At 38.1% G+C, this 27,675-nt stretch overlaps 1 protein-coding gene across 1 annotated transcript in view; it reads right to left on the reverse strand.

Moving 5' to 3' along the window:
• Positions 1-27,675, reverse strand: part of COPG2 (COPI coat complex subunit gamma 2) — a 112,651-nt gene that overhangs the window by 55,606 nt on the left and 29,370 nt on the right. The window contains exons 8-12 of the mRNA XM_002913442.4: positions 27,588-27,674; positions 26,388-26,545; positions 4,356-4,489; positions 3,745-3,812; positions 1,533-1,721 (exon numbers count right to left, since the gene is read on the reverse strand). Of these exons, the coding sequence (XP_002913488.1) occupies positions 1,533-1,721; positions 3,745-3,812; positions 4,356-4,489; positions 26,388-26,545; positions 27,588-27,674 (636 nt within the window). The remainder of the gene's footprint in view (positions 1-1,532; positions 1,722-3,744; positions 3,813-4,355; positions 4,490-26,387; positions 26,546-27,587; position 27,675) is intronic.

Consider the following 27,675-nt stretch of genomic DNA (forward strand, 5'->3'; position numbering starts at 1 on the left):
CACTGTGCCACCCAGGCGCCCCTAGGCTAAGTTTTTTTAAAAGTCTAGATACAGGGGTGCCTGGGTGACTCAGTAAGACTCTTGATTTTGGCTCAGGTCATGATCTCAGGGTCCTGGGATAGAGCCCCTCATTAGGCTCCACACTGGGCATGCAGCCTACCTAAGATTCTCTCTCCCTCTCCCTCTGCCCCTCCCCGCACTGTGCCTGCATACTCTCTCTAAAAAATAAATAAATAAAAAGATCTGGATATACAGAAGAGAGTAAACTCCCCGCACTGTGCCTGCATACTCTCTCTAAAAAATAAATAAATAAAAAGATCTGGATATACAGAAGAGAGTAAACAGAGCCAGCTATACTTGATTGAGAAATAAGGATGAAATAATAAAATCTGTCTACTTTAATTCTTTTAACTGAAATTTATTTTATTGTTCTGATCATCTCTGACATATTCTCACCAGTTCTATTCAACAGTATAGTGGAAGTTCTAGTCATTTTAGTAAGGCAAGAAAAGAAAGGGAAGGCATTTAGATTGGAAATGAAGAAGTAAAACTGTCTCTATTCACAGATGAGACGATTTATACAGACCATTGTAAGGAATGCATAACAACTACTGGAACCAATAAGGGTACTCAGCAAGGATACCATGTTATGGGAAAGCAAAAAAAAAAAAAAAGTATTCTTATATACTACTAGCAAACGATAGAATAGAAATTTTAATAGGATATAAAAGCATAAAATATTTAGCTATAAATTTAACAGAAGATGTGCAAGATCGATAGAGTAAATGCTATAAGACATTGCTCAGAGAAATTAAAGAAGACCTAAATAAAGAGAGTGGTATACCATATTCATGAACTGGAAGAATATTGTTATGATGTCAGTTCTCCCCAGATTTATTTACAGATTCAACATAACTCCAATCATAATCCTAGCAGACTTTTTTTTATAGAAATTATAAGCTGGTCCTAAATTTTATATGGAAATGTAAAGGACCTAGAATATTAAAAGAAGGACAAAGCTGGAAGACCACACTGCTTTACATCTAAGAGGTACCATAAAGCTACATTAATCAATACAGTATGGTACGGGCATAGGATTGACAAATAGATCGACAGAATGTGATAAGGAACCCAGATATATACCTACAATTATATAGTTATCTGCTTTTCAGATAAAGATGCCAAAGCACTCCTGTGGGGAAAAAGACTTTTTCAACAAATTATCCTGGAATGACTAGATATTAGTACAGAAAAAAACCTGAACTTATCACACACAATACATAAATATTTATGAATTCAAATTGGATCATAGACCAAAATGTAAAAGCTGAACCCATAAAATACTTAGAAAGCATAAGAAAATATCTTTAAGGCCTGGAAGTAGACAGAGATAATATATAACAGTGAAAGAAAGAAATTAATAAATTAGACTTCATAACAATTTAACACTTTTGCTCATCTAAAGATACTGTTAAGAGAAGAAACAGGCAAGCCAGAGATTGGGAGAAACAAGAAAATATTTACATTTATACCTTGAACTCATCTGAGATTTCAGACACAAAAGAAGATATTTGCTTCATGAGCCTGTCCACACTGCTCTCACTCCCTGTTTTGAGGAGTGTAGTAATGGCCAGGGTAGCAATGCTTCTGTTTGAGTCTGTGATCAGGTTTTCTAAGTCCAGATTGCAGGCAGTAACAGCAGAGGGGTGCTTCATTGCCACCTTGTGGAAGGGCAAGAAAAAGAAATTAAGCAAACTGCTACTGATAAAGACCAGAACTCTAAAAAAAAAAAAAAAGAAAGAGGAAAACAGAAATTTTAATTAAGGTAAGCGGCTTTTAAAAATCTAAATGGGACAATATAGGTCAAAAGTAATTGTTTTAGAAGAACATTTCCAATTAATAAGGTATGATCTATCATTTGATATACGATTAACTGCCAGAGTCATAGTATAACATAGCACCTTCTCTTCCTAGGTTTCTATAATCTTTAGAACAGTATCACAGGCTGTGTTTTATTACAGTTGGCCTATTTCTCTTTATAGTATATGTGTACATGGATATCTATTCTACTAGATGTCAGGGTCTCGGAGAATAGTACCCACCATGGTAAACACTGCTCAAAGACTGTTAATATCTTATCACTTAGAAAACGTTTCTGTATTTAAGCAAACTCTAGCCAGATTGGATTGCTCACATTCACTAAAACATGCCTGTCATTCTCCTGCTTCTTTACTTTTGTCAAAATTGTTCACCTCTCCATCTCAATATTGGTATAGAATCCTTTACCCACAATTTAAAAAATTTGAAAACTCAGCCAACTATTGGCATCAAAATTAATGTAACAGGAAAATCTGACCCAAACTAATGTAAAATGAGTTAAATATTACTTTATTCCACTTAGTGAGGATAGTCACATGTATAGTACAGAAATATTAATATGTCTTAAAAAAAAGAAATATTAATGTGTCTAATGGTAGGGTACTGCTCTAGGCTCAATGGAGTTAGTATATTATATAAGAGTACCATATTGCCTTCCTAAAATTAATAAAGTACTGAATTCTGAGACACATCTGGCCCCAAGATTATAGATAAAGGAATGTGGACTTGTATCACTTCTTAAAAATACAATTCAAATTGTTATTCTGTAAAGGTTTTTCCATGACTTCTCTCGCCTCCAGTTGTTCATACAATTAATTTATAATAGAGCATATACTGCCTTACGACAAGTCTTCCACTACATTAACGTTCATTTCAAGGGTGCCGGGTGGCTCAGTTGGTTAAGCGTCTCCTTCAACTCAGGTCATGATCCCAGGGTCCTGGGATCGAGTTCCGTGTCAGGCTTCCTGCTCAGTGGGGAGTCTGTCTCTCCCTCTACTCCTCCCTCCTACTCGTGATCTCTCTCTCTCTCTCACTCAATAAAATCTTCAAAAAAACAAAAAACAACAAAAAAAACCCCAAAAAACAAAAAACTTTCATTTCAAATGTTTATGGTTATTTAATTTATTCTATGTTTCTATTGTATCCTCTAAACCTATGGTGTCTAATATGGTAGCCAATAATCAAATGTGACTACTAAGCACTTGAAATGTGGTTAGTCCAAATTAAGATATGCTCTAAACATAAAATAAACACAGGATGTCAAAGACTTAGTGTGAAAAAATAAAAGCAAAATAGATCTTTAATAATTTTACACCAATTCCATGTTGATACATTTTATATATATTAAGGTAAATAAATTATTTAAAATTAATGTCATCTTAAAAAATTTTAAAGTTACTATAAAATTTAAAATTAGACATGTGACTCACGTTGTGTTGTACCAGCACTGTCCAAGAGAACTTTCTACAGTGATAGAAATGTTCTATATTTTTGCACTGTCCAATATAAGAGTCACTAACCACATGACTACTGAGCACATGAAGTGTGACTAGAGTGACTGAGGAGCTGAATTTTTAGATATAATTTTACTTAATTTAAATGGAAATGGCCACTCATGGCTAATGGCCATCATATTGGACAATGTGGTTCTTAGCTATAAAGTGCTCAGAAGGCAAAAATGAATTATAATCTTTAATTGAATAGTAAAAATGGCCACACCTAAGGCCACAAATACAAGGAGGGTGCTATAGAAGTGAAGCCCATAAATCCTATCTACTAACTTTGGGGAGAAAGCCAAATGCTTCACATGTAATGGTTCTCAATCCAACACTGATATAAGTCAATAGCTGACTAAGGGACACCTACCTTGTTCAAGGTCCTTACAGCTGCATATCTCAAAGCTGGCTTAGGAGAACTACAGAAAAGTTGAAGAACTAGAAAGAAAAAAGATTGTTGTGAATACAGCTCATTTCATCATATTGCATATATCTGAAAATATAGTATATGAAGTATTGTATTCAAAAAATGCATGAGGAGATTAGATCACAGAATCAAAACTTCACGAGAAATGTATCATTAAAACAGCAAAAGCACTTTTTGTTGAACTATAAAAAGTTTAAATATAGGAAAGTTTATTTTTCTGTAAGAATATATCCGTTAATATCTGAATTTGCGGTAGCAATATTTATAGTTATACGAGCAAATGGACCTTTTAAACATGAAAGAGAACTGAAGGCATGAAAGTTACTTGTCTTCTAAGCAAAAATTTTTAATGTTTTATATAGGGAAATGGTAACTTCAGAAAAAGGTAAGTAAAGAAAAACAAAAATAAATCACCTGCATATCAGAATGCAAAGGTATATATAATAGAGCTAAGGTTCAAAAATCCTTCTTACTACCTATCCTGCAGAACTATGGAACTTAAAACAAAAACATACGAATATAAACAAAATCCGGTTATCAAATACACAACTAACCTGAAACGGCAGGTGCCAACTCCCTTGCGGTACAGTTAGGAAGATGGATGATAGCTGATGCAGCTTCGTAAATTACCATTTCATGTTTGTTTCGCAAGCAGCTCTCAATGAAATCAAAGAGTGGACTTTCATGGCTGGTAATAAATATACATAGGGCATCATTAGCTTTCAAAAAGAACAGGTGTAATACAGCAGTTCAAAACACAGGCAGACTGAGAAGTGCTTTTGGAATTATGGATGAAGGACTTCTGAAAATCCATTCCTCCATAAAAGTAATGAGAACACTGGCATAAATTTTCAAAATTAACTTTTTCAGCACTCTAGAAATTAGCCAAAGGCTTGCAACAATCCTTGAAACATTTATTCAAGAAAAACACCTGAATCTTCCTAACAACAGCAAACAAAGCCTCCTGGTGTTTTCACTTGCTCTATTTCTATTCCCTCTTCCCGGTTTTATGGTAGCCTTGGAAATCAGCAGCCTCAGAACTGCAGTAGCTACGAAAGCCAGCAGCCTAGCAGCCACTGGAGGACGCAGATGGGTTTGGCGCTCCCTCAAAAGCCCTGTCCCCAGGGAACTGTCACTACTTGATGTGACTGGTGCTTCCTAGAAAAGCCCCATTCATGGAGCTAATCTTAATTTCATCTGACTCAGAGCTCAAAGAGTGAGGAAAGCCCTATCCTCAGCAAGTTTGTCCCAAAAAAATCAGTGGCAACTGTTTATCACTGTAGTCTCTAGGGGCAGTGATTTCCCCCCTGGGCAAACAATAGGCTGGCCAAAAAACTTAAAAGGAAAATCTGAGAAACAAGATTGCCATAGGAGATTCTGGCAATTTTTGACATATTCCTGGGGGTCCAGAAGGCCATGCACATGTAGAAGGCCATGCAAATACCCAGGAAAGACAAGACAAGCCCTAAGCTCTCACCCATGCTTGACTCCGAGGTTCTGTGTATGTAGGAAGTGAAGGGTAAGGCAGAGCTGTAAACTGCCAGAGCATGGAAGGCATGTCCCGCACATGCCTTTGTCCCACACAAAGTGCCCATTAGAAGAAGAGCTGGGAGACCTAATGGCTTAGATCGTTTAAGAAAATCTGTCAAATCATCAGCTGATGACTGAGCTAATCAAGCAGAGGCTTCAGTGACTCCACATGACAGAGAGTAAGACTGCAGAATTCGCCCAGGAAAGTCGCTAAACAAGCAACAACAACAAGCAGCAACAATAACAACTTCTAAGGATGAGGAAGAGGGAAATGTGATTACTAGACTTGCTACAATACTTATAACACCCAGTTTTTGACAAAAAGTTATGACACGTGGGGGCGCCTGGGTGGCACAGCGGTTAAGCATCTGCCTTCGGCTCAGGGTGTGATCCCGGCGTTGTGGGATCGAGCCCCACATCAGGCTCCTCCGCTATAAGCCTGCTTCTTCCTCTCCCACTCCCCCTGCTTGTGCTCCCTCTCGCTGGCTGTCTCTATCTCTGTCAAATAAATAAATAAAATCTTAAAAAAAAAAAGTTATGACACGTGTAAAGAAAGAGTAAAGTATGCAGTCCACAGCAATTATTCTTGGGGAAGCCCAGGTATTAGATTTGGTATTGGATTTACCAGGCAAAGCCTTTGTCAATGAATCTAAACATGTTCAAAGAAATAAAGGAAACCATGTCTAAAGAATTAAACAGAATTAAAGACATGACGATCATACCTCACCAAAGAGAGAACAGCAATAAAGAGAAATGAGTTTTGGTGTTTATTTGGTACTTATTTATTGTGTTTATTGTTTTTAAAGAAACCAACTAAAAAGTCTGGATTTGTAAAGTGCAATAATGAATGAAAAATTCAAATCTGCAATCCAGCAGCTGATCTGCACTGGCAGTAGAAAAAAAAAATCAGTAAACCTGAAGGTAGGTAAACTGAGATAATCCAGCTGAGAAAAACAAAGAAAAAAGAATGAAAAAAAAGAACAGAGCCTTGGAGACCTATGGAATATGACCAAGGGTATGAACATTTGCATAACAGGACTCCCAGAAGGAAAAGAGACAAAGGGGCAAAGGAATATATGAAGAAATAATGAAAAAAATTGCCCAAATTTGATGAAACTATTAATCCATGCACTTGAGTAGCTCAAAAAAATCCCACACAGGATAAACAGAAAAAGATCCACACAGAGACACAACCTAGCCAATCCGCCGAAAGCATAAGACAGAAGATTTGACAGCAGCAAGGTAAAAACTAACATCATGTCTTACAGGGGAGCATCAGTACGATCAATGGCCAGCTTTCCACCTGAACAACGGAAGAGATAGGGCAGTAGAACGCCATAGTCAAAGTGCTGAAATGCAAATAGTCTAATTACCCCAACCAAAAAACAGAGATTGCCAGACAGAATAAAAAAGTAAGATCCAATTATATGCTGTCTACAAGAGACACACATCAGATTCAAAAATACAAACAGGGTTAAAGTAAAAAGATGGGAAAAGATAGGCCATGCAAACAGTAACCATTAGAGATCAGGACTGGCTATATTAACACCAGACAAGTAGAATTTAAGACAAAAATATTATACGAGACAAAAAGAGACATTTCATAATGAGAAAAAAGTTAATACATCGGATGATATAACAATGATAAACACATACACACTTAATAACAAAGCCTCAAAATAGCAAAACCTCACAAAATGAAAGTAGAAATAGATCATGTAACCATAATAGCTGGAAATGTCCATACCTACCCAATAATCAGTAGAACCAGACAGAAAATCATCAAGGATATAGAAGACTTGAACATGATCACTGAATTTAACCTAGAATGTTCAACCCAATGACTGTAAAATACATTCTTTTCAAATGCATATGGGCAGTTCTTAAGGATATATTAAGTGCCAGTCATGAAACAAATGTCAATACATTTAAAAGGGCAGAAATCAAAACATGTTTCCCAACCACAACTGAATTAAATTACAAAACAAGAGAAAATTAAAAAAAAAAACCCAAATATTTGGAAATTAAACAACTTTCTCTAAGTGACCCGTTTATCAAGAATAAATTAGGGGCGCCTGGGTGACACGGGGCACCTGGGTGGCACAGTCATTAAGCATCTGCCTTCGGCTCAGGGCATGATCCCGGCGTTCTGGGATTGAGCCCCACATCAGGCTCCTCCGCTAGGAGCCTGCTTCTTCCTCTCCCACTCCCCCTTCTTGTGTTCCCTCTCTTGCTGGCTGTCTTTCTGTCAAATAAATAAATAAATAAAATCTTTAAAAAAAAAAAAAGAATAAATCAAATAGGGGCACCTGGGTGGCTCAGTCGCTTAAGTATCTGTCTTCAGCTCAGGTCATGATCCTAGAGTCCCAGGATCGAGTCCCGCATCAGGCTCCCTGCTCATCAGGGAGTCCGCTTCTCCCTCTGACCCCCCCCTCCTCTCCTGCTCTCACTCTCTCTCTCAAATAAATAAATAAAATATTTAAAAAAAAGAATAAATCAAATGGAAAATGGGAAACTATTTTAAACTGAATGAAAACAAAGACACGTCAAAATTTATGAGATGTACTAAAGCAATGTAGGAAGGAAATGCATAGCTTTAAACACAGATACCAGGAAAGAAAAGTCCCAAATCAATAACCTACACTTCTACAATTAAGAAATTAGAAAAGGAAGAGTGAATCAAGCCTACAGCAAGCAAAAGAAAGGAAATAAGATCAGAGCAGAGATCAATAGACTAGAATGCAGAAAAATAATAAAAAAAGAAAATCAATGAAACCCAAAGTTCTCTGAAAGATCAACAAAATTGACAAATCCTTGGCTAAACTAATAAAAAAGGGGGAGGGTACAGAAATTATTAAAATCTGGAATGAAGAAAGGAACAGCATCCCTGACCCTAAAGAAATTTAAATGATTATAAGGGAATATTATCAACAACTATATGTCATTTCTAGGGATGAAATACCTAAGAAATACCAAATTACAAAAACTGACTCATGAAGAAATACATAATCTAAACAAGCTTATGAGTTATTTAAAATCTTCCCTCAAAGAAAAGCACAGGTCCCGATGGCTTCATTGGTTAATTCTATCAAATATTTAAATAATACCAATTCTTCAGAAACTCTTCCAGGAAATAAACGAGGAGGGTACACTACTTCCCAACTAATACTGTGATGCCAGCACTACTCAGAACAAAGCCTGACAAATTTTCACAAGAAAACTATAGTCCACTATCCCTAAAATAGACACAAAACTCCTTAACAAAAATTAGCAAACTGCATCCAGCAATATATAAAAGAATAATCAATATTCACAACAATTCACAATAACCAAGTAGCATTTATCCCAGGAATGCAAAATTGGTTTAACATCAGAAAATCGAGGCATGTTATATACAAAATTAATAATATAAAGGACAGAAACCACAATTATCTTAATAGATGCAAAAAAGCAACTGACAAAATCTAACACCCATTCATGATAAATATTTTCAAAAAACTAGAGACTAAAGGAAATGTCCTCAGCCTAATAAAAGGCACTTTCAAAAAATGCACATCATGCTTAATGCTTTCCCTTTATGATTAGGGACAAGGCGACGATGTCTAGTTTCATCACCACTTCTACTCAACATTTTAATGATAGTTCAAGACAGTAAAGTTAGGCAAAAAAAGAAAGACATCGGTTTGGAAAGGAAGAAATAAAACTGTCTTTGTTCACAGATGACATGATCCTGAACGTAGAAAATCCCAGGGAATCTCTCTCTCTCTCTCACACACACACATACACATACACATACACATACACACACACACACACACACACACACACACACACACACACACACAGAGAGAACTAATAAATGACCATAGCAAGGTTACAGGATACAAAGTCAACCTGCAAAAATCAACTGTATTTCTACATCTTGGCAACAATATAATCGAAAATGAAATTAATAAAAGAATTTTAAATAATTTTATTCATAATAACATCAGAAAGAATACTTAGAAATACATTTAATACAAGAATGCAAGACTGACAATGAAAACTATAAAACACTGTTGAGAAATCTAAATACAGAAACAGTCTCTGTTCATGGACTGGAAGACTCAATAGCAAGATGGCAATTCTCCCAAATTGATTCATTCAAAGTAGATCTATTGTTCTATTCAGTGTAATCCCTATCGAAATGCTGGCAGGCTTTTGTTGTAGAAATTCAAAGCAGATCCTAAAATTTATATAGAAATGCGAAGGACCTAGAATACTCAAAACAATTTTCAAAAACCTAAATATATAAAGCAAACACTGACATATCTGAAGGGAAAACAGACAGCAATACAATAACAGTAAAACACTTCAAGACCCTATTTTCAGTAATGGATACAACATCCAGATAGAAAATCAGTGGACTGAAATAACATTATAGACCAAATGGACTTAACAGACGTATACAGAACATTCCACCCAATAGCAGCAGGATACACATTCTTCCCAAATGCACACAGAATATTCTCCAGGATAGATTACATGTTAGGTCACAAAACAAGTCTTAACAAATTTAAGAAGATTCAAATCATACCAAGTATCTCTTCTAACCACAATGGAATGAAACTAGACGTCAGTAACGAAAGGAAAACTGGAACATTCACAAATATGCAGAAAGTAAAGAACACACTCTTGAACAACTAATGGGTCAAAGAAGTACTTAAAGCAGTTAAAGAAGGAAAATTAGAAAATACCATGAGACAAACAAAAACATGCAATAAAAGCAGTACCAGAGGGAAGTTTATAGTGAAAAATGGTAAGCTTTTTAAATGCCATCTATGTTAATATACATACAAAATAAAAAAGAATTGCCAGAGAAATTCTGAGAATTAACAAGTGAGGGGTGTCATTTCATCCAAAACTGATCTGTTGGCCCACCCAAAAAAGAAGTTCCTATGAACCTCCATGACAACTGGACTCAGCCCAATGTGTACGGCAATCAATTCTGGTTCAACCACAAAACCTGGACTGGAGCTCCATCCCATAATGCCAAGCGAGGGGCTGGTACTTCCCCAACCATGAGAGAGGAAGATTCCTGCTACTAACATGCCACATCATAGAGCTGCAAGATTTGGATCCCAGACCCTGATTATGCCAGGGAAGGGCTGCTTCCCCTAAAAAACTATGCTGTCAAAATAGGTTCTATTTGGTGTCATATAATTGTTCGTGGTTGTCTCTTATAATTTTTTCCCCTGTGGCATCAGATGCCATGTCTATCATACCAAGTTACTTCTGCATCCCACCCTGATCACAGGAGTGAGTGGTTGCTGCTTCTGTACTTAAAGCAGTTTAAAAGCCACAAAGCCCAAGGGTCATAATCTGTCTCAGGGTGTAAGAACTGCCCTGATAGACCTCCATACACTGAACTAGAATGAATGAACAATGGGGCACCCAGTGCATCGGACACGGTTTCAGTCTCCATGGGTTCCTCTCCAATGAATGCTACTCCAGTAGGCTATGTGTGAGTTTTTCTCGGACATCTGTGCTTATTTGTGTAAGAACTGTTACAGCGAGGTGGGCATCAAGTCAGGTTTCTACTGTGGCTTTCTGGAACTAAATCAAAAGGAAGGAAGTCAAAGACCTATTTTGTCATTATGACCAGTCATTGGGATGGCTGGTCTCACTACCTACCTGTGAGAAAGAGTCCTAAAATCCCAATGAATGTAAAACCTGGAGGATATCATTGCCCATATTAGAACTCCTCTCTTGTTATTAATGGTCTTAGTGGGAGTATCCCAGGAAGAGGCAAATTTGACTGAGGGCAAGGCTAAACAATTCCTAACAAAATTACACAGGTATGCACAGAAAAATAAGGATGCGAAACAAGAGCTGGGAAACACTCTGGCAGAACAGGGGAGGATTTGTTCGGCCATATATCTACATTATTATAAAGCTATGATGATAAAGAATGTGGTGTTGGTGCAGAAACAGAAATGCAGCTCCTGGAGCCCAGGAGCCCAGAAATAGAGCAGTGAGTACAGGGATACCTGGTTTATGACAAAGCTGACACTGCAGAGCAGTGGGTATGAACACATATTTCAACAAACGGCAATAGGACTAGTTGATATCCATAAGGAGGAGAAAAAGAAATTAAATCACTACCTCATACCATATCCAAAAAACAATTCCAAGTAGATTATAGACCTAAAACACAAAAGTTAAAACTATAATGTTTATTAAAAAAAAAATAGCACAGAAGATGTATTTGAGAACTTGGACTAGAAGATGTCTTGAGCAAGACACCAAAAACATTATTCCAAAAATCAAAGATTGATAAATTTGACTACATTAAAGAAGTTCTGTTCGTCAAGACACCAAGAAAGAGAACAAACTTGAGTGGGAAAAACTATTTGCAATATACACAACCAAAAAAGAACTCCTCGAAATCAGTAAGAGTAAGGCAGATAACCCAATTAAAAACTGGGTATTTCAATAGAAAAGATATTAAAATGGTTAATAAACGTAGAAAAGGTTCCCAAACTCATTAGTAATTAGGGAATTACAAATTAAAACCACAATGACTTGACAAGGATGCGGAGACAAGGCAACGGAAAAATAATCTTTCACCAAATAGTGCTGAGACAACTGCAAACTCCTATTTCAACCCGATCTCCACATGCAAAAGAATGAAATGGGACCCCTATCTCACACTATACACAAAATACTTCAAAATGAATCAAAGACCCAAATGTAAGAGAGAAAATTATAAAACTCTTGGAAGAAAGCATAGGTGTAAATCTTAGTGACCCTGGATTAGACCATGGTTTCCTTAGTATAAACCATACGCACAAACAACCAAAAACAAAACAAAACAAAACCCAAACAAAACCTAGATAATCTGGACTTCCATCAAAATTTAAAACTTCTGTACTTCAAAGGACACAACCGGGAAACTAAAAACACAACCCACAGAATGGGAGGAAATGTTTGCAAATTAAGTACCTAATAAAGGTCTAGTATCCAAAGTGAATGTTACAACAATTACAACTCAATAAAAGACAAATAACCCAGTTTTTTAAATGAGCAAAGGATCTGAACAGACCTTTCTCCAAAGAAGATCTACAAACGGGGACATCTGAGTGGCTCAGTCTGTTAAGCGTCTGCCTTCGGCTCAGGTCATGATTCCAGGGTCCTGGGATCAAGCCCCATGTCAGGCTCCCTCTCCCTCTGCCCCTCTCCCCTGCTTCTGCTCTCTCTCACACGCACACTTTCTCTCTCAAATAAATAAATAAAATCTTAAAAGATCTACAAATGCCCAATAAGCACATGAAAAGATACTCAACATTATTAGTCATTAGGGAAATGCAGCATTTGTGGCTATCAAACTAAGAGCTAATTTGTACAATTTTTTTGTCAATAAAATTTTTTCAATGGGAGGGGCGCAGTCAACCAGTTTTTTTCAATGGGTTGTTTCAGTCACCCAGTTAAGCATCTGCCTTTGGCTCAAGTCATGATCCCAGGGTCCTAGGATCGAGCCCTGCATCAGGCTCCCTGTTCAGTGGGGAGTCAGCTTCTCCCTCTCCCTCTGCCTGCTGCTCCCCACTTGTGCTCTCTGTCAAATTAATGAATAAAATCTCTAAAAAAAAAAAAAAAATTTTTTTTCAATGGGGGAAAAAACCCCACACAATGAGATACCGCATCACACATACTACGAGATAGATACAAAAAAAGATGGGCGCCTCGGCGGTGCAGTCGCTGACTGGAGGTTTCAGCTCAGCTTGTGATCGCAGGGTCATAGCATTGGTCCCTAAGCTGGGCTCCACGCAGTCTGAGTGAGACTCTCTCTCCCTCTCCCTGCCCCCGCAGGCTTTCTCTCTCTCTCTAAAAAATAAATAAGTAAATCTTTAAAAGACAATAAGGAGTGTTGGTGAGGATGCGGAGAAATTGGAACCTTCGTGCACTGCAGGCAAGAATGTAAAACGATGCACCCATTTTGGAAAACAGTTTGGCAGTTTCTCAAAAAAGTTAAACACAGAGTTACATTATGACCCAGCAATTCTACTCCTAGGTCTATACCCAAGAGAATGGAAAACATACTCACATAAAAAATTATGCACGACTGTTCACAGTGGCATTATTCATTACAGCTAAAAAGTGGAAACCCAAATGTCCATCAACAGAAAAATGGATAAATAAAATATGTGAGAGCTACCCAATGGAATATTGTTCAGCCATAAAAGGAATAAAGTACTAATACTTCTATGATATAGAGGAACCCTGAAAACATTACTATAAGTGAAAGAAACCAGAAACAAAAGACCACATATCGTATGATCCCATTTATATGAAATGTCCAGAATACACAGGAAGCAGATTAATGTTTTCCAGGGGCTGAGAGGAGGGGAGAATAGGGAGTGACTGTTAATGGGTTGGGGGTTTCTTTTTGGGATGATAAAAATATTCTGGAATTAGTGGTGGTGGTTACACAACTTTGTGAATATACTAAGCACCAGTGAATATACATGCTAAAAAGGTGAATTGTATGGTACGGGAGTTACAGCTCAATAAAGAAAATCTAATACACCCCTTCTGATTAGTAAAAATTTTTAAATTTGACATCAAATCTTGGCCTCAGGGAATCTCAGCCTGCTGGCTGGAATGTAAATTGGTATAATCGCTTTGAAAAATAATCTAACAGTGATCTACCAATTCCCTTCCTGGAGACATCTATGGTAATAAATGCTTACATACAAAGAGAGAAAGCTATGGTAATAAGGTAGCATGGTGTAAGTACAGGAATGCTATTTGTAGCTGTTTCATTAGTAAGTGCTCAAAACAGAAAACAACCCAAATGCCCAACAGAAGAATGAATATAAATGAACCTGGATGATTTCAATCAAGGAAATCTACAATTAAAATGAACTAGAGCTTCAGCAAAAACAAGGGTGAATCTTACACTGAAATACTACTGAATCTTACACTGAAAAAAACCAAGATACAAAACATAGCATGACTCTATTGACGTAATGTTCAAAACAAGACAAAAGTAGACCTTACTGTTTATGGATGCATACACAGGGGGTAAAAATCTAAAGAAAAGCAAAGAAATTACTACCATAAAAATCAGAATAGTGACTTCTTCTGGGGGTACGCATGACCAAGAAGGATACATAAAGCATTTCTAGGATACCAGAACCGTACTGCCACCTGGCATATGGTCACTCTATGGGTGTTCCACAGCAATCAGATACAATGTACATACAACTTTAAGTCTTATGCATCTCCCTATAAGTATACTACGTTTTTTAACTTAAAAATTTTAAAGAATATTGTATATTCTGTCTTGGATCTAGGGTTCTAAATGAGGTCAATTATCAATGATATACAGATTGTCTACAGTCTTCTACTCTTATAAGTGATGTGTCAGTTTCTGAGATGAGGGGTTGTAGTCTTCCAAAACCTTTAATTTCTTATATTTAAGATGTTGCTGTACATATTTTGAAGCAATATTACTAAGTACAGTTAATATTTAACCGTCCTTGAGCAGTGCAGGGATGAGAGGCACCAAACCACTAAGCTGTCAAGACTTCATGTATAACTTTTGACTTGAACTTAACTACAAATAGGCTACTATTAACTGAAAGTCTTACCAACATCATAAATAGTTAACACATACTTCGCATGTCATATGCATTGCATATTGTATTCTTACACCAAAGCAAATCAGAGAAAAGAAAATGCTAAGAACATCAGAAGGAAAACACATTTATGGTACTGTGCTATATTTATCCGTGTCTAGGTGTACCACGCAGTTCAAACCTGTGCTGTTCAAGGGTCAACTGTTTACACAAGTTCATTCCCACGATATTGTTTTTTAGACCATTACCTTTGTCAAAAGTCCCACTTTGTCATTTTTTAATGCTCTAAATCCTGACTCCTTGTATTCTGGCCTGTATTACAGCTATTCGTATATATAGTGTTAGTATATATCGAGTATGTATTTTTGATACATTTTAAACTTTTCCTTGTCACTTTGTTTAGAAGCGTCTTTTATAAAAAGCTATATAATAGGTCTCTTAGTTTACCTGACCTGATACTTCTTTTAAAGATTTTATTTATTTATTTATTTATTTATTTGAGAGAGAGAGAGCGCACATGGCGGGGGAGAAGGGGGAGGGACAGGGAGCAGCAGACTCCCCGCCGAGCGGGGAGCCCAACATGGGGCTCAATCCCAGGACAGACATCATGACTTGAGCTGAAGTCAGACAGTTAACCGACTGAGCCACCCAGACGCCCCCTGACCTGACACTTTTCCGAAGTAATCCTTTAATAATGTAAGTAAACCCACTTACATTTATTATAATAGAAATATTTTTGTTTGCTCGGCAACCTCTATGATGGTCCCCCCAAATCTGCACTTTGGGAAATCCACATCCCCGTGTAGTCCCTCCCACACACTAGGCTTGGTCTCTGGAACCAAGGGAATACCTGAGCGGTAATGGCAGATCACTGTCGAGATCAGTTGGGTTATAAAGCGCTGCAGCTTTCCATCCGGGCCTCTCTCCTTCAGCTCACTTGCTTTGGGAAGAGCCGCTGCCATGCTGTGAGGACATTCAAGCAGCCTTCGGAGAGGCTGCCAAAGTAAGAAACTGAAGAAGCCGGCCAACAGCCAGGGAGAAACTGAGGCCTGTCAGCAACTACGAGAAGGAAACTGGAAGCGGGTCCTCCAGATCCAGACGAGTGCCGCTCTGGCTGACAGCCTGACTGCAACTTCGCAAAGGACCCTGGACCAAAACCAGAAGCTAAGCCACTTCCAGATTCCTGACCACAGAAACTGTGAGATGATGTCTGGGATAAGCTGCTAAGTTTGGTGCTAATTTGTCACCCAGCAAGAGATAACTAATATATTTACACTGAATCCCGCCTGATTTGTTTTCTATTTATCTACTCCATTGTTTTCCACCAAACTTTGGTCAAGTTCTCTTTCTTCCATTTTTATTTCAACATTTTTAAAGCTTGACATTCCACTTATATTCTTAGTTACTAACCCCTATATTTTTCTGACAAGGTTGAATATAAATAACATCTCGGGGCGCCTGGCTGCTCAGTCAGGAGAGCATGTGACTCTCCATCTTGGGATCAGGAGTTCAAGCCCAATGTTGGGGGTAGAGACTAATTAAATAAATATAAAAAGATAATAATTAACATCTTCTTCCCAAAAAAGACCAAAAGGAAAGAAAACTAAACCAAAATCTTAGCATGCTTTTACTTCTGTCTAATACCACCTTCTACACCATTATTTATCATGTTGCTGTCTTCTGGAAGATATCTTTGAGCTTTTTATTAAATTTTAAAAAGTTAAAATATCTATTTATAATTACTAATGCTTATACTAATCCATTGTTCATTCTTACTTCTTAAATCCCACTGCTGCCTTCTGAGCATGTATTTGTTCATGCTGGAGTAAATCTATGAATAATTCTTACAAAGTGATTGATAAACTATTTATGGTAAACCCTTATGTTTAAAAATACCTTGCTCTCACCCTCACTGCTGAATGATAGTTTGGGAGAGCAGCGAATTCCAGGTTGACAGTTACTTTCTCACAGCGCTAACCCTTGCTATTTTGCATACAATGCCACAGAGAAGCCTGAAGTAAAACTACAGGTTAAGTATCTTTGTTTTCATATAATTTTCAGAATTTTCTCTTTACCCTTGTTAAAAAAAAAATTCAGCGTTGGAGCGTGCTCACTTATCTTTGCACCACATTCTCCTTCGCATTTCATGCTGCGCACGCGCGTGTGTTCACTCTAAAGACCCTAACTTTCTATATGTCTGAGAACGGATTAGCCACTTAAAAATTAACTTTGTATTAGAATACATAAAAACAGAGAAAGTACATGAAATGTCTGTGTCCTCTTCACTCCCCCAAATTCAGTCAAGCCCTAGCCCACAGTGTGACTCTATTTAGAGATGGCGCCTCTAAGGAGGTAATGAAGGTTAAATGAAGTTATAAGGGTAGAGTCCTGCTCTGATAGAGCACTTGCTCTTGCCCCCCTACGTGTGTGTGTGTGTGTGTGTACACACGCAAATACACCAAAGGAAGATCACTGAGTACAGTGATAAGGTAGCACTCTGCAACCCAAAGGAAAGTTCTCACCAGACACCAACCCTACTAGCACTCTAATCTTGGATTTTCTGGCTTCCAGAACTGTGCGCAAATGAATTTCTGTTGTTTAAGCCATGAGTCTGTGGTATTTTGTTATGACGGCCGTAGCAGACTAATATAGTAGCCAAACTTGGAGATGCCCCCAGTGATTCTTGGTTTCTGGTATTCATTCCCTTTTCTAGTCCCCAGCCACACTGAATAGAGTTGATCTTTTTTTATCCAACAGAATATTGCAGAAATGTTGAAATGTGGTTTCAAAGACTAGGTCATAAAAATGACTGCGACTTCCACAATGTTATGAGGACACTGAACAGCCCTATGGAGAGGTCTACACAGCAAGGAACTCAGGTGTCCTGCCAACAGCCTGCACCAAGGCACCAGTCATGTGAGTGAGTGACCTTGGAAGCAGATTCTCCAGCCTTCCGATGACCCCTCAAGCCTTCCGATGACCACAACAACGTCTTGATTACAACCTCATGAAAGATCTCAAGTGGGAACCAGCTAAGAACACTCCCAAACCACTGACCTACCAAAACCATGTGGGGGAAAGCATTTGTCCTTTTAATCTGGCTAAGTTTTTCAGTAATTTATTATACAATAGTAGATAACTAAGTCCTAAGCGAATTCTTACAAACCTACAATGATAAGGAAAAGGAATCTTTCAAGCACTACAGGAACCCCCCACATTCCACCTCCCAGGCTCCACTGTGCTTCTGCCCTAAAGATAAATATGAACTGTTAATGCTATAGACTAGTCGTGCCTATGAAGTCTGAAATTAACTCAAACAGAACCATACAGAATGTATCTGTGTGGGACTTAGACTTATCCATGTGGTTGTATTTAACAGTACTTTGTTCATTTCTGTTGTTGTACACTATTGACTATATGAATATACCACAATTTATTTTTTGCTACTAACATTGTCGGACATTTGGATTCCTTCCATTTGACCTGAACAGCGGTACTAGAGGTATCCTTGGCTTGTCTTTTGACACACAAACACATGCATTTCTGTTTGGTATTTAAAAGAAGCTAACTGACATTCTGCTTGGGGGTGCACTGAATCCACAGATCAAAATAAGAAGATGGGACCTCTTTATAGTATAACAGGATAGATCCCTCCATTCATTCAGGTTATACTTGATAACATTTTATAATTTTGTGTAGAGATGTACACAATTTTGGGTAGATTTATTCCTAAGGATTTGATTTCAATACAAATGGTACCATCATTTCACAATTTTTTTTAAAGATTTTATTTATTAGACAGAGACAGAGACAGCCAGCAAGAGAGGGAACACAAGCAGGGGGAGTGGGATAGGAAGAAGCAGGCTCCCAGCGGAGGAGCCTGATGTGGGGCTCGATCCCATAACGCCGGGATCACGCCCTGAGCCGAAGGCAGACACTTAACTGCTGTGCCACCCAGGTGCCTCAGCAAAGACGGTTTTATGTCCTCTTTCCTTTTTTTTTTTTTTTTTTTTTTTTTTTTACTTATTGCATCAAGTATGACTTCCAGTAAAATGTTGCTTAAAAAAAATATGGTTAGTGGGCATCCTTGTTTCATCTGTAATCTCAAGGGGGAAATCCTTAATAGTCTACCAATAAGTATAGAGTATACTGGAGATTTGTTTGGTACCTTTATCAGAATAATGATGTTCCCTTCTATTCTTTGCTTTGAAAAGAGATTTCCAATCATAAATTGTCACTGAATTTTATCAAGTGCTTTTTTTGCATCCATTATGATATTGAGATTATTCTCCTTTATTCTTGAAATGAGGAATGCTATATGTTGGTTTTTTATTGTTAAATGAAACTTGCACTGCTAGAATAAATGCATATTGGGAAATCTGTTCATTATTTCTTCATATAGCTTTTTTGCTCCAGTCTCTCACATCTTCCTCGGGAATTCCAATTACATATCAAGAGGTACACCAGTTGATATTATCCCACGGTTCTCTGAAGCTGTTTATTCTTCTTTGTTTTCTGTGTTTTTCAAATTGGTTACTTTTTTTTTTTTTTAAGATTTTATTTTTTTGACAGAGAGAGAAACAGCCAGCGAGAGAGGGAACACAAGCAGGGGGAGTGGGAGAGGAAGAAGCAGGCTCCCAGCAGAGGAGCCGGATGTGGGGCTCGATCAGGACTCTGGGATCACACCCTGAGCCGAAGGCAGACACTTAATGACTGAGCCACCCAGGCGCCCTGACAAATTGGTTACTTTCTATTGCTGTCTTTAAATTCGCTAACTCCTTCACTCTTGTTAGCCATCTCTAGTCTGGTGCTAAGTCTACCCAGTAAATTATCCATTTCGGTTACCATCCGTGTGGCAGGCAGAATGGCCCCCCAGATATCCAGGCCTTCCTACACGGAACCTGTGAATGTGTTACCTTACATGACACAGACCAACCCCTGGCTGACAGCCATTAAGGAAATAGACTCTTACCAATCTTTAACCACAAAGAAATGAATTTGGCCAACAACCTAAATAAAGATTAAACGTGAATTCTTCCCCAAAGCCTCCAGTAAGCATCAGCATCCTGCTAACATTCTGACTTTAGCCCATGAGACTTATGTCTAACCTACAGAACCACGAGATCATAAACGAGTGTTGTAACAGCCATTACATCTGTGATCATTCGTATGGTAACAATGAAGAACAAATACAGAATTTGGTAACTGACAGTAAGGTGCTACTGTAAGAAAACCTGAAACTGTGGAATTGTCTCTGGAAGCAAGCAATGGGTAGAGGCTGGTAGAATTTGGGGGAGCATAATGAAAAAAGCCTAAATTGCCTTAAACAGACTGCTATTAGAAATCTGGTCTTTAAGAACACTGCCTGTGAGGGTTCACAGACCACTTGCAGAAATCTGGTCTTGGACTCCATCCTAAAACAGCAGAATGCACATTCTTTTTAAGTGCGCATGGAACATTCTCCAGAATAGATAACATTAGGCCACAAAACAAGTCTCAACAAATTCAGAAAGATCGAAGTCATTCCATGCATCTTTTCTGACCACAACACTATGTAACTAGAAATCAACCACAAGAAAAAAAATCTGGAATGAGCACAAATACATGGAGGTTAAATAACTAAACAATGAATGGGTCAACCAAAAAAAAAAAAAAAAAATCAAAGAGGAAATAAAATACATGGAGACAAATGAAAATGAAAACGTAACAGTCCAAAATCCCTGGAAGGCAGCAAAAAGAAGTTTCTTCTAAGAGGGAAGTTTATAGCAATACAGGCCGACCTCAAGAACCAAGAAAAATCTCAAATACACAACCTAACCTTACACCTAAAAGAGCTAGAAAAAGAACAACAAGATCCAAAACCAGCAGACGGGAAGAAATAAAGATTAGAGCAGAACTAAATGGTATAGAAACTAAAAGAGATCAATGAAACTAGAGCTGGTTCTTTGAAAAGATCAACAAAATTGATAAACCCTTAGCCAGACTCAACAAAAAAGAAGGCTAAAAAAAAAAAAAAATCGTAAGTGAAGGAGAAATAACCAACACCACAGAAATACAAAGGATTGCCAAGAGAATATTATGAAAAACTATATGCCAACAAATAGGACAAACTAGAAGAAAAGGATAAGTTTCTAGAAACATAACCTTCCAAAACTGAAACAAGAAATGAGTATTACGGAAGGCAGATATTGCATGGTGCACTGGGTGTTATACGCAAATAATGAATCATGGAACACTACATCAAAAACTAAGGATACACTGTATGGTGACTAACATAACATAATAAATTATTTAAAAAAAAAAAAAGAAAAAGGAAAAAGAATTTGAACATGAAGTTGAATCCGTAATTAAAAAACTCCCAAACAAAAATCCAGGACCAGATGGCTTCACAGGTGAATTCTACCAAACATTTAAAGAGTTAATATCCATTCCTCACAAACTATTGCAAAAAACAGAAGAGGCAGGAAAACTATGAGGCCTGTATTGCCCCCATACCAAAAGCAGAGAAAGGCACTATTAAAAAAGTACTATTATCTGTGATGAACACAGATAGAAAAATCCTCACAAAATACTAGCAAACCAGGGCACCTGGTGACTGCAGTCAGTTAAACATCCCACTCTTGGTTTCACCTCAAGTCGTGATCTCAGGGTCATGAGATCGAGTCCCATGTAGTGCTTCATGCTCAGCACGGAGTCTGCTTGAGTTTCTCCCTCCCTCTTCCTCTGTCCCTCCCACTCATGCTCTCTCTCTAAAATAAATGAATAAATCTTAAAAAAAAAAATTAGCAAATCAAATCCAACAATCCATCAAAAAAAATCTTTCACCACAATCAAGTGGGATTTATTCCTGGGATGCAAGAATGGTTAAATATTTGCAAGTCAATCAATGTGATACATCTCGTCAATAATAAAAAGGATAAAAACCATAGCATCACTTCAATAGATGCAGAAAACGCATCTGACAAAGTACAACATTCATTCACGATAAAAACCCTCAACAAAGTAGGTTTAGAGGGAATAAACAGCAACATAAGGAAGGCCGTATGTGAAAAACCCACAGCTAACAACATACTCAATGGTGAAAAACTAAGAGCTTTTCCCCTAAGATCAGAAACAAGACAAGGATGTCCACTCTCACCACTTTTATTCAACATACTACTGGAAGTCCTAGCCACAGCAATCAGATGAGAAAAAGGAATAAAAGGAATCCAGTTAGGAAGGAAGTAAAACTTTCACTATTTGCATATACTATATATATAGAAAACCCTAAAGACTCCACCAAAGAGCTACTAGAACTGATAAATTCAGTACGGTCACAGGATGAAAAAATTCAATGTACACATATCCATTGCATTTCTATACACTAATAATAAGCAGAAAGGAATTAAAGCAATCCCTTTTACAATTGCACCAAAAATAATAAAATACCTAGGGATAAACTTAACCGAGGAGGTGAAAAACCTGTACTCTGAAAATTGTAGAACACTGTATGAAAGAAATTGAAGACTACAGGGGCGCCTGGGTAGCGCAGTCATTAAGCGTCTGCGTTTGGCTCAGGGCGTGATCCTGGCGTTCCGGCATCGAGTCCCACATCAGGCTCCTCCGCTGGGAGCCTGCCTCCTCTCTCCCACTCCCCCTGCTGTGTTCCCTCTCTCGCTGGCTGTCTCTGTCACATAAATAAATAAAATCTTTAAAAAAAAAATTGAAGACTACACAAATGGAAAGATATCTCATGCTCATGGATTGGAAGAACAAATATTGTTAAAATGTCCATTCTACTCAAAGTAATCTACAGATTTAATGCAATCCCTATCAAAATACCAACAGCATTTTTTACAGAACTAGAACAAATAATCCTACAATTTGTATGGAACCACAAAAGACCCCAAATAGCCAACGCAATCTTGAAAAAGAACAAGACAATGCTGGAGGTATCACAATTCTAGATTTCAAGTTATACCACAAAGCTATAGCAATCTACAGTATGGTAGTGGCACAAAAACAGATATAGATTCATGGAACAGGATAGAAAGCCCAGAAATAAACCCACAAATATAAGGTCAACTAATCTTCAACAAAAGAGGCAAGAATATGCAATGGGAAAAAGTCTCTTCAACAAATGGTGCTGGGAAAACTGGAGAGCTACACGCAAAAGAATGAAATTGGACCAGTTTCTTTCACCATACACAAAAACAAGCTCAAAATGGATTAAAGACCTAAATGTGAGACCTGAAAGCATTAAAAAAAACCTTAAAGAGCACAAGCAGTAATTTCTCTGACCTTGGCTGTAACAACATCTTTCTAGATATGTCTCCTGAAGCAAGGGAAACAAAAGCAAAAATAAACCATAGGTATTATCATCAGAATGAAAGGCTTTTGCACAGCAAAGGAAACAATCAACTAACAGACAACCTACTAAATGGGAGAAGTTATTTGCAAATGACATATCTGATTAAGGGTTAGTACCCAAAATACATAAAGAATATTCAGAAAACAATCCAATTAAAAACGGGCAGAAGACATGAACAGACATTTCTCCAAAGAAGACATACTGATGGTCAATAGACACATGAAAAGATACTCAACATCACTCATCACCAGGGAAATGCAACCCAAAACCACAAACAGCTACCACCTCACACCTGTCAGAACGGCTAAAATCAAAAACATGAGAAACATCAAGTGTTGGTGAGGATTTGGGGAAAAAGTACACTCATGCACTGTTGGTGGGAATGTAAACTGCTGTGGCCACTATGGAAGACAATATGGAGTTTATGGTTTCTCAAAAAGTTAAAAATAAAAATACCCCATGATCCAGTAATCATACTACTGGGTATTTACCCAAGGAATACAAAAATACTAATTGAAAAGGATACATGCACCCCTATGTTTACTGCAGTATTTACAATAACCAAATTATGGAAGCAGCCCAAGTGTTTATCAATAGATCAATGGATAAAGAAGACAGGATACATACACACACACACACACATGCGCGCGCACGCAGATCATTGAGCCATAAGGAAGAATGAAATCTTGCCAATTGCAACAACATGGATGGAGCTCAAGAGTATAATACTAAATGAAATAAGTCAGAGAAAAATATATGATTTCACTTATATGTGGAATTTAAGAAACAAATGAACAAAGAGAGAGAGAGAGAGAGAGAGAAACCAAGAAACAGACTCTTAACTATAGGAACAAACTGAGGGTTACCAGAGGGGAGGTGGGTGGGGGATAGGGTAATAGGTGATAGGGACTAAGGAATGCACTTGTTCTGAGGAGGACTGGGTGACGTAGGGAATTCCTGAATCACTATATTGTACACCTGAAACTAACAGAGCACTGTATGCTATCTATACTGGAATTAAGAAGGAAGAAAGGAAGGGAGGGGGGAAGGAAAGGAAATCCACTCTTGGAGGATCCTGTTAGAGCACAGAAGGAAGAAGAAGTTATTGTAAAGTGGATCGTAGTTATAGGATAGTGGAGAGATTAGCGAAATTGTGTCCTGCAGCTTTGTGGGAAGCATAACCTGTAGATAATAAACCTGTCTCTTTACTTGAGAGAATTTCCAAGGAAAGTGTTGAAGGTGTGACCTGGTTTCACCTTGCTGCTCACGGTAAGACATGAGAGGACAAATTCCACAGTGGACAGCAGCTTCGGCCTGTGCCCATGAGTTTCAACCTGCCTGTGACATCTTCCTCCCGACAGCCTGCCCCTGCCCTAAGGCTCTTGGACTCGCTAAGCAAGCTCCCATACTGCAAATGCCAATGCCTTGTAATAATTCTCTTTATATATTTATCTGCTATGGGTTCTGCTTTTCTGGTTGAATTCTGACTGACAAGGAATTTAAAGCTCTGGAATTTCTTTTTAGTTCCTTTTTATAGTTTTCATTTCCCCTGCTCATTCATTATAACTGCTTCCCATTTAAACTCTTGAAAGCATCTTTTATAAATCTGTTCAAGTTTTTGCCTGCTAATTCCAATAGTCTAGGTCATATAGAGTGTCTGCTGACTGCTTTTTCTCTTAACTACTGGTAACATTTTCCAAACTCTTTGCACGTCTATCAATTTTTTACTGTATATAAACACTGAATGGCCGGATGCAAAGACTCTAGAATCTGACGTTTTTCCAGCGGGCAGCTAACTTGGCGAGGATCAAACTCCAAACTTCATCTCTTCGGCTGGGAGGTGCAGCTGAATCTCCACTCAGTTCTTCTGGTTCATAGCTACTTTCTGTCGGGTTTCCTAGAGTCTTCCCCTCTGCACGTATAATTCAACCACAGAGTTTTGTAGAGTTTGAAATTGATTTGGGGGCTTACCCCAATTGTGGTTCCCCCCTTTCCAGGGTTTCTACCATAGGTTTTCATCACTCTTCCAGTCTCAAACTATGTTCTGACCCCTCTGCCCAGTAAATACTATGGCTTTCTGTGATCCCACGTGCAGGGACTGTGGGGTCTCAGGAGACTAGCCAGAAATATAGGAATCTCACCTACTATAGCTTCTGCCTCTCAGACATCAACTTCCCTCCAGTTTTTGCCTACTTTTCACCACTCACCAGTACTTTCAAACAGTGGTGGGTTTTCCTACTTTTGTGGGGAGGCAAAGTTTTGTACCAATGATATAAGTATTTGCAGTGGGCTATATGACCAAGCTACTCCACCATTACCAGAAGCAGGAAGCTCAACACCGACTATTTTTTTAAATATTGAGTTTTATCTCCTCTGTTGACATTTATGCTAGGTCTCCTATATTTTTCTTTAGTGGTTACTTAAGAGATTACAATATTCATCCTTCTATTATCACAGTCTACCAAATAATGTAACACTACTTCAAAAATATAAGAGCCTTACAAATGTGGAATTCTTTTCCTCCTTCATGCCCTTTAAATAAATCAATCATTAAATGCAGCACTTCAATATTCTTTTGTAAAAATAAAACAAGATTCATGTCACTTCCAGCATTCACATTATTGCACATCCTACGATCTATAAGTATTTTTCATTCAATATCAGTTTCCTATTGTATTATTGGCAATCATAATCTATTAAATATATACACCAGAGCATACATTAAAAAAAAGTTGCATTATTTAGAATCCCATTAATTTTTATTTATGTGAGAGAAAGACAGCCAGCGAGAGAGGGTACACAGCAGGGGAGTAGGAGAGGAAGAAGCAGGCTCCCAGCGGAGGAGCCCGATGTGGGACTCGATCCCGGAACACCGGGATCACGCCCTGAGCCAAAGGCAGACGCTTAACAACTGCGCTATCCAGGCGCCCCAAGAATCCCATTAATTTTCTTAATTTGGAAAACACCAAATCCATCTGTAAAATCAGTGCTACCCAAAAAAAAAAAAATATTCATAAAGGAAATAAACTCGGAAGTAGGTTAACCAGCAAACAGAAAATTGCTTAGGTTTAGGTGAAGACACTTACCCCTCTTCGTTTTCTTTTAGTAAGCGACTGGCAATTCGGATCAGCATGCAGTACGCAAACTGTGATCTGAGACCGGATTTAGTAAATTTATTCAACATCTTAGAGACAGCAAGGCGATCGTTCTTTTTAAGGTGATATAGGACTCCCAATGCATGGTACTAAAGAACAAGAAAAAGGGTGTAACATACAGAAAGCTGAGGAGGAAGAGGACAAACTCTCAGGCAAATAAAATCATATGGCACTAGATTTTTAGTAAAAAGATACCCAAGTCAAAGGTATACAAATAGAATATCTTCTTCATCCTGAATCAAACACAGGCAGACTGAGAGGATAAGAGTTCCACCCCCAGAAATCACAGATTCAGACTGGACGAGGAGTATTAAAGAGGTGCACACAATCTGAAAACGGCTCTGGGGTTTCAGCATGGCCCTGGCCCCACACATCCTTAGTACAAGGGCTCTCGGGTCGCAGGCTTTACCAGTGTCACAGGTCTCTCTGTTAGTGGCTTTAAATCATCTGTGGCCATGTGAGTAGTTAAAGGAGTAAGCTCCTAAGCAGGCTTACGGGGTGTAATTATCGTGCCACTTTGTGTAAAAACACAATGATCAGTTAACAGAGTGAGAATGTTTCTTGAGGGAAAAATTACTACTCTATTTCCTCATAACTAAATATGCTAACATGAGAAGCTGTAACACAGAAAGGGGATGAATAAGTATCCTCTCAAGAACACAAAATTGCCAGTTAAGATTTTAATCTCGTTCCTTTTAATTAGGAATTAATGAATATCAAAAGATCTTCCCAACAAGACGGTTTTTAAGTTTCACAAACTAAAAATTACTCTTCACTGTTTCTGTAATGTCTACCATAACCAAGTTCTGAAAAGCTGAGAATTGGGACGTTATTCGTCCCATTTTTCAAAAAGAGAACAGAAATGCCATGTGAAGGACCTTCAGAATGAGTATCTCCAACTACCACCGAATGTAAGAATCTCTCCTGAACATTCCTACAGCTTTTACGAAACACTAGCAGGGCCTCAGACACTAATTCTCATCAGTGGGATACCTACTTGAGAATACATACTGATAGGTGACTCCGTATGAGCCTGTAGCTAGTACACACCTGCGGAGCCAATACATTGCCCCTAAGATGGAGGGTTAAAGAAAGCTGGTCTCAAGACCCAGTGTGACTTAATGGCAGTACCTGGACCATAATGTTGTCGCTGGAAGCGGCTTCTTGGGCTTCGTTGACCCAGCGCTTAACCACATCATGGCTTATCTTCATCATGTGC

Source organism: Ailuropoda melanoleuca, chromosome 1, assembly GCF_002007445.2.
Source record: "Ailuropoda melanoleuca isolate Jingjing chromosome 1, ASM200744v2, whole genome shotgun sequence".
Classification (NCBI taxonomy): Eukaryota; Metazoa; Chordata; class Mammalia; order Carnivora; family Ursidae; genus Ailuropoda; species Ailuropoda melanoleuca.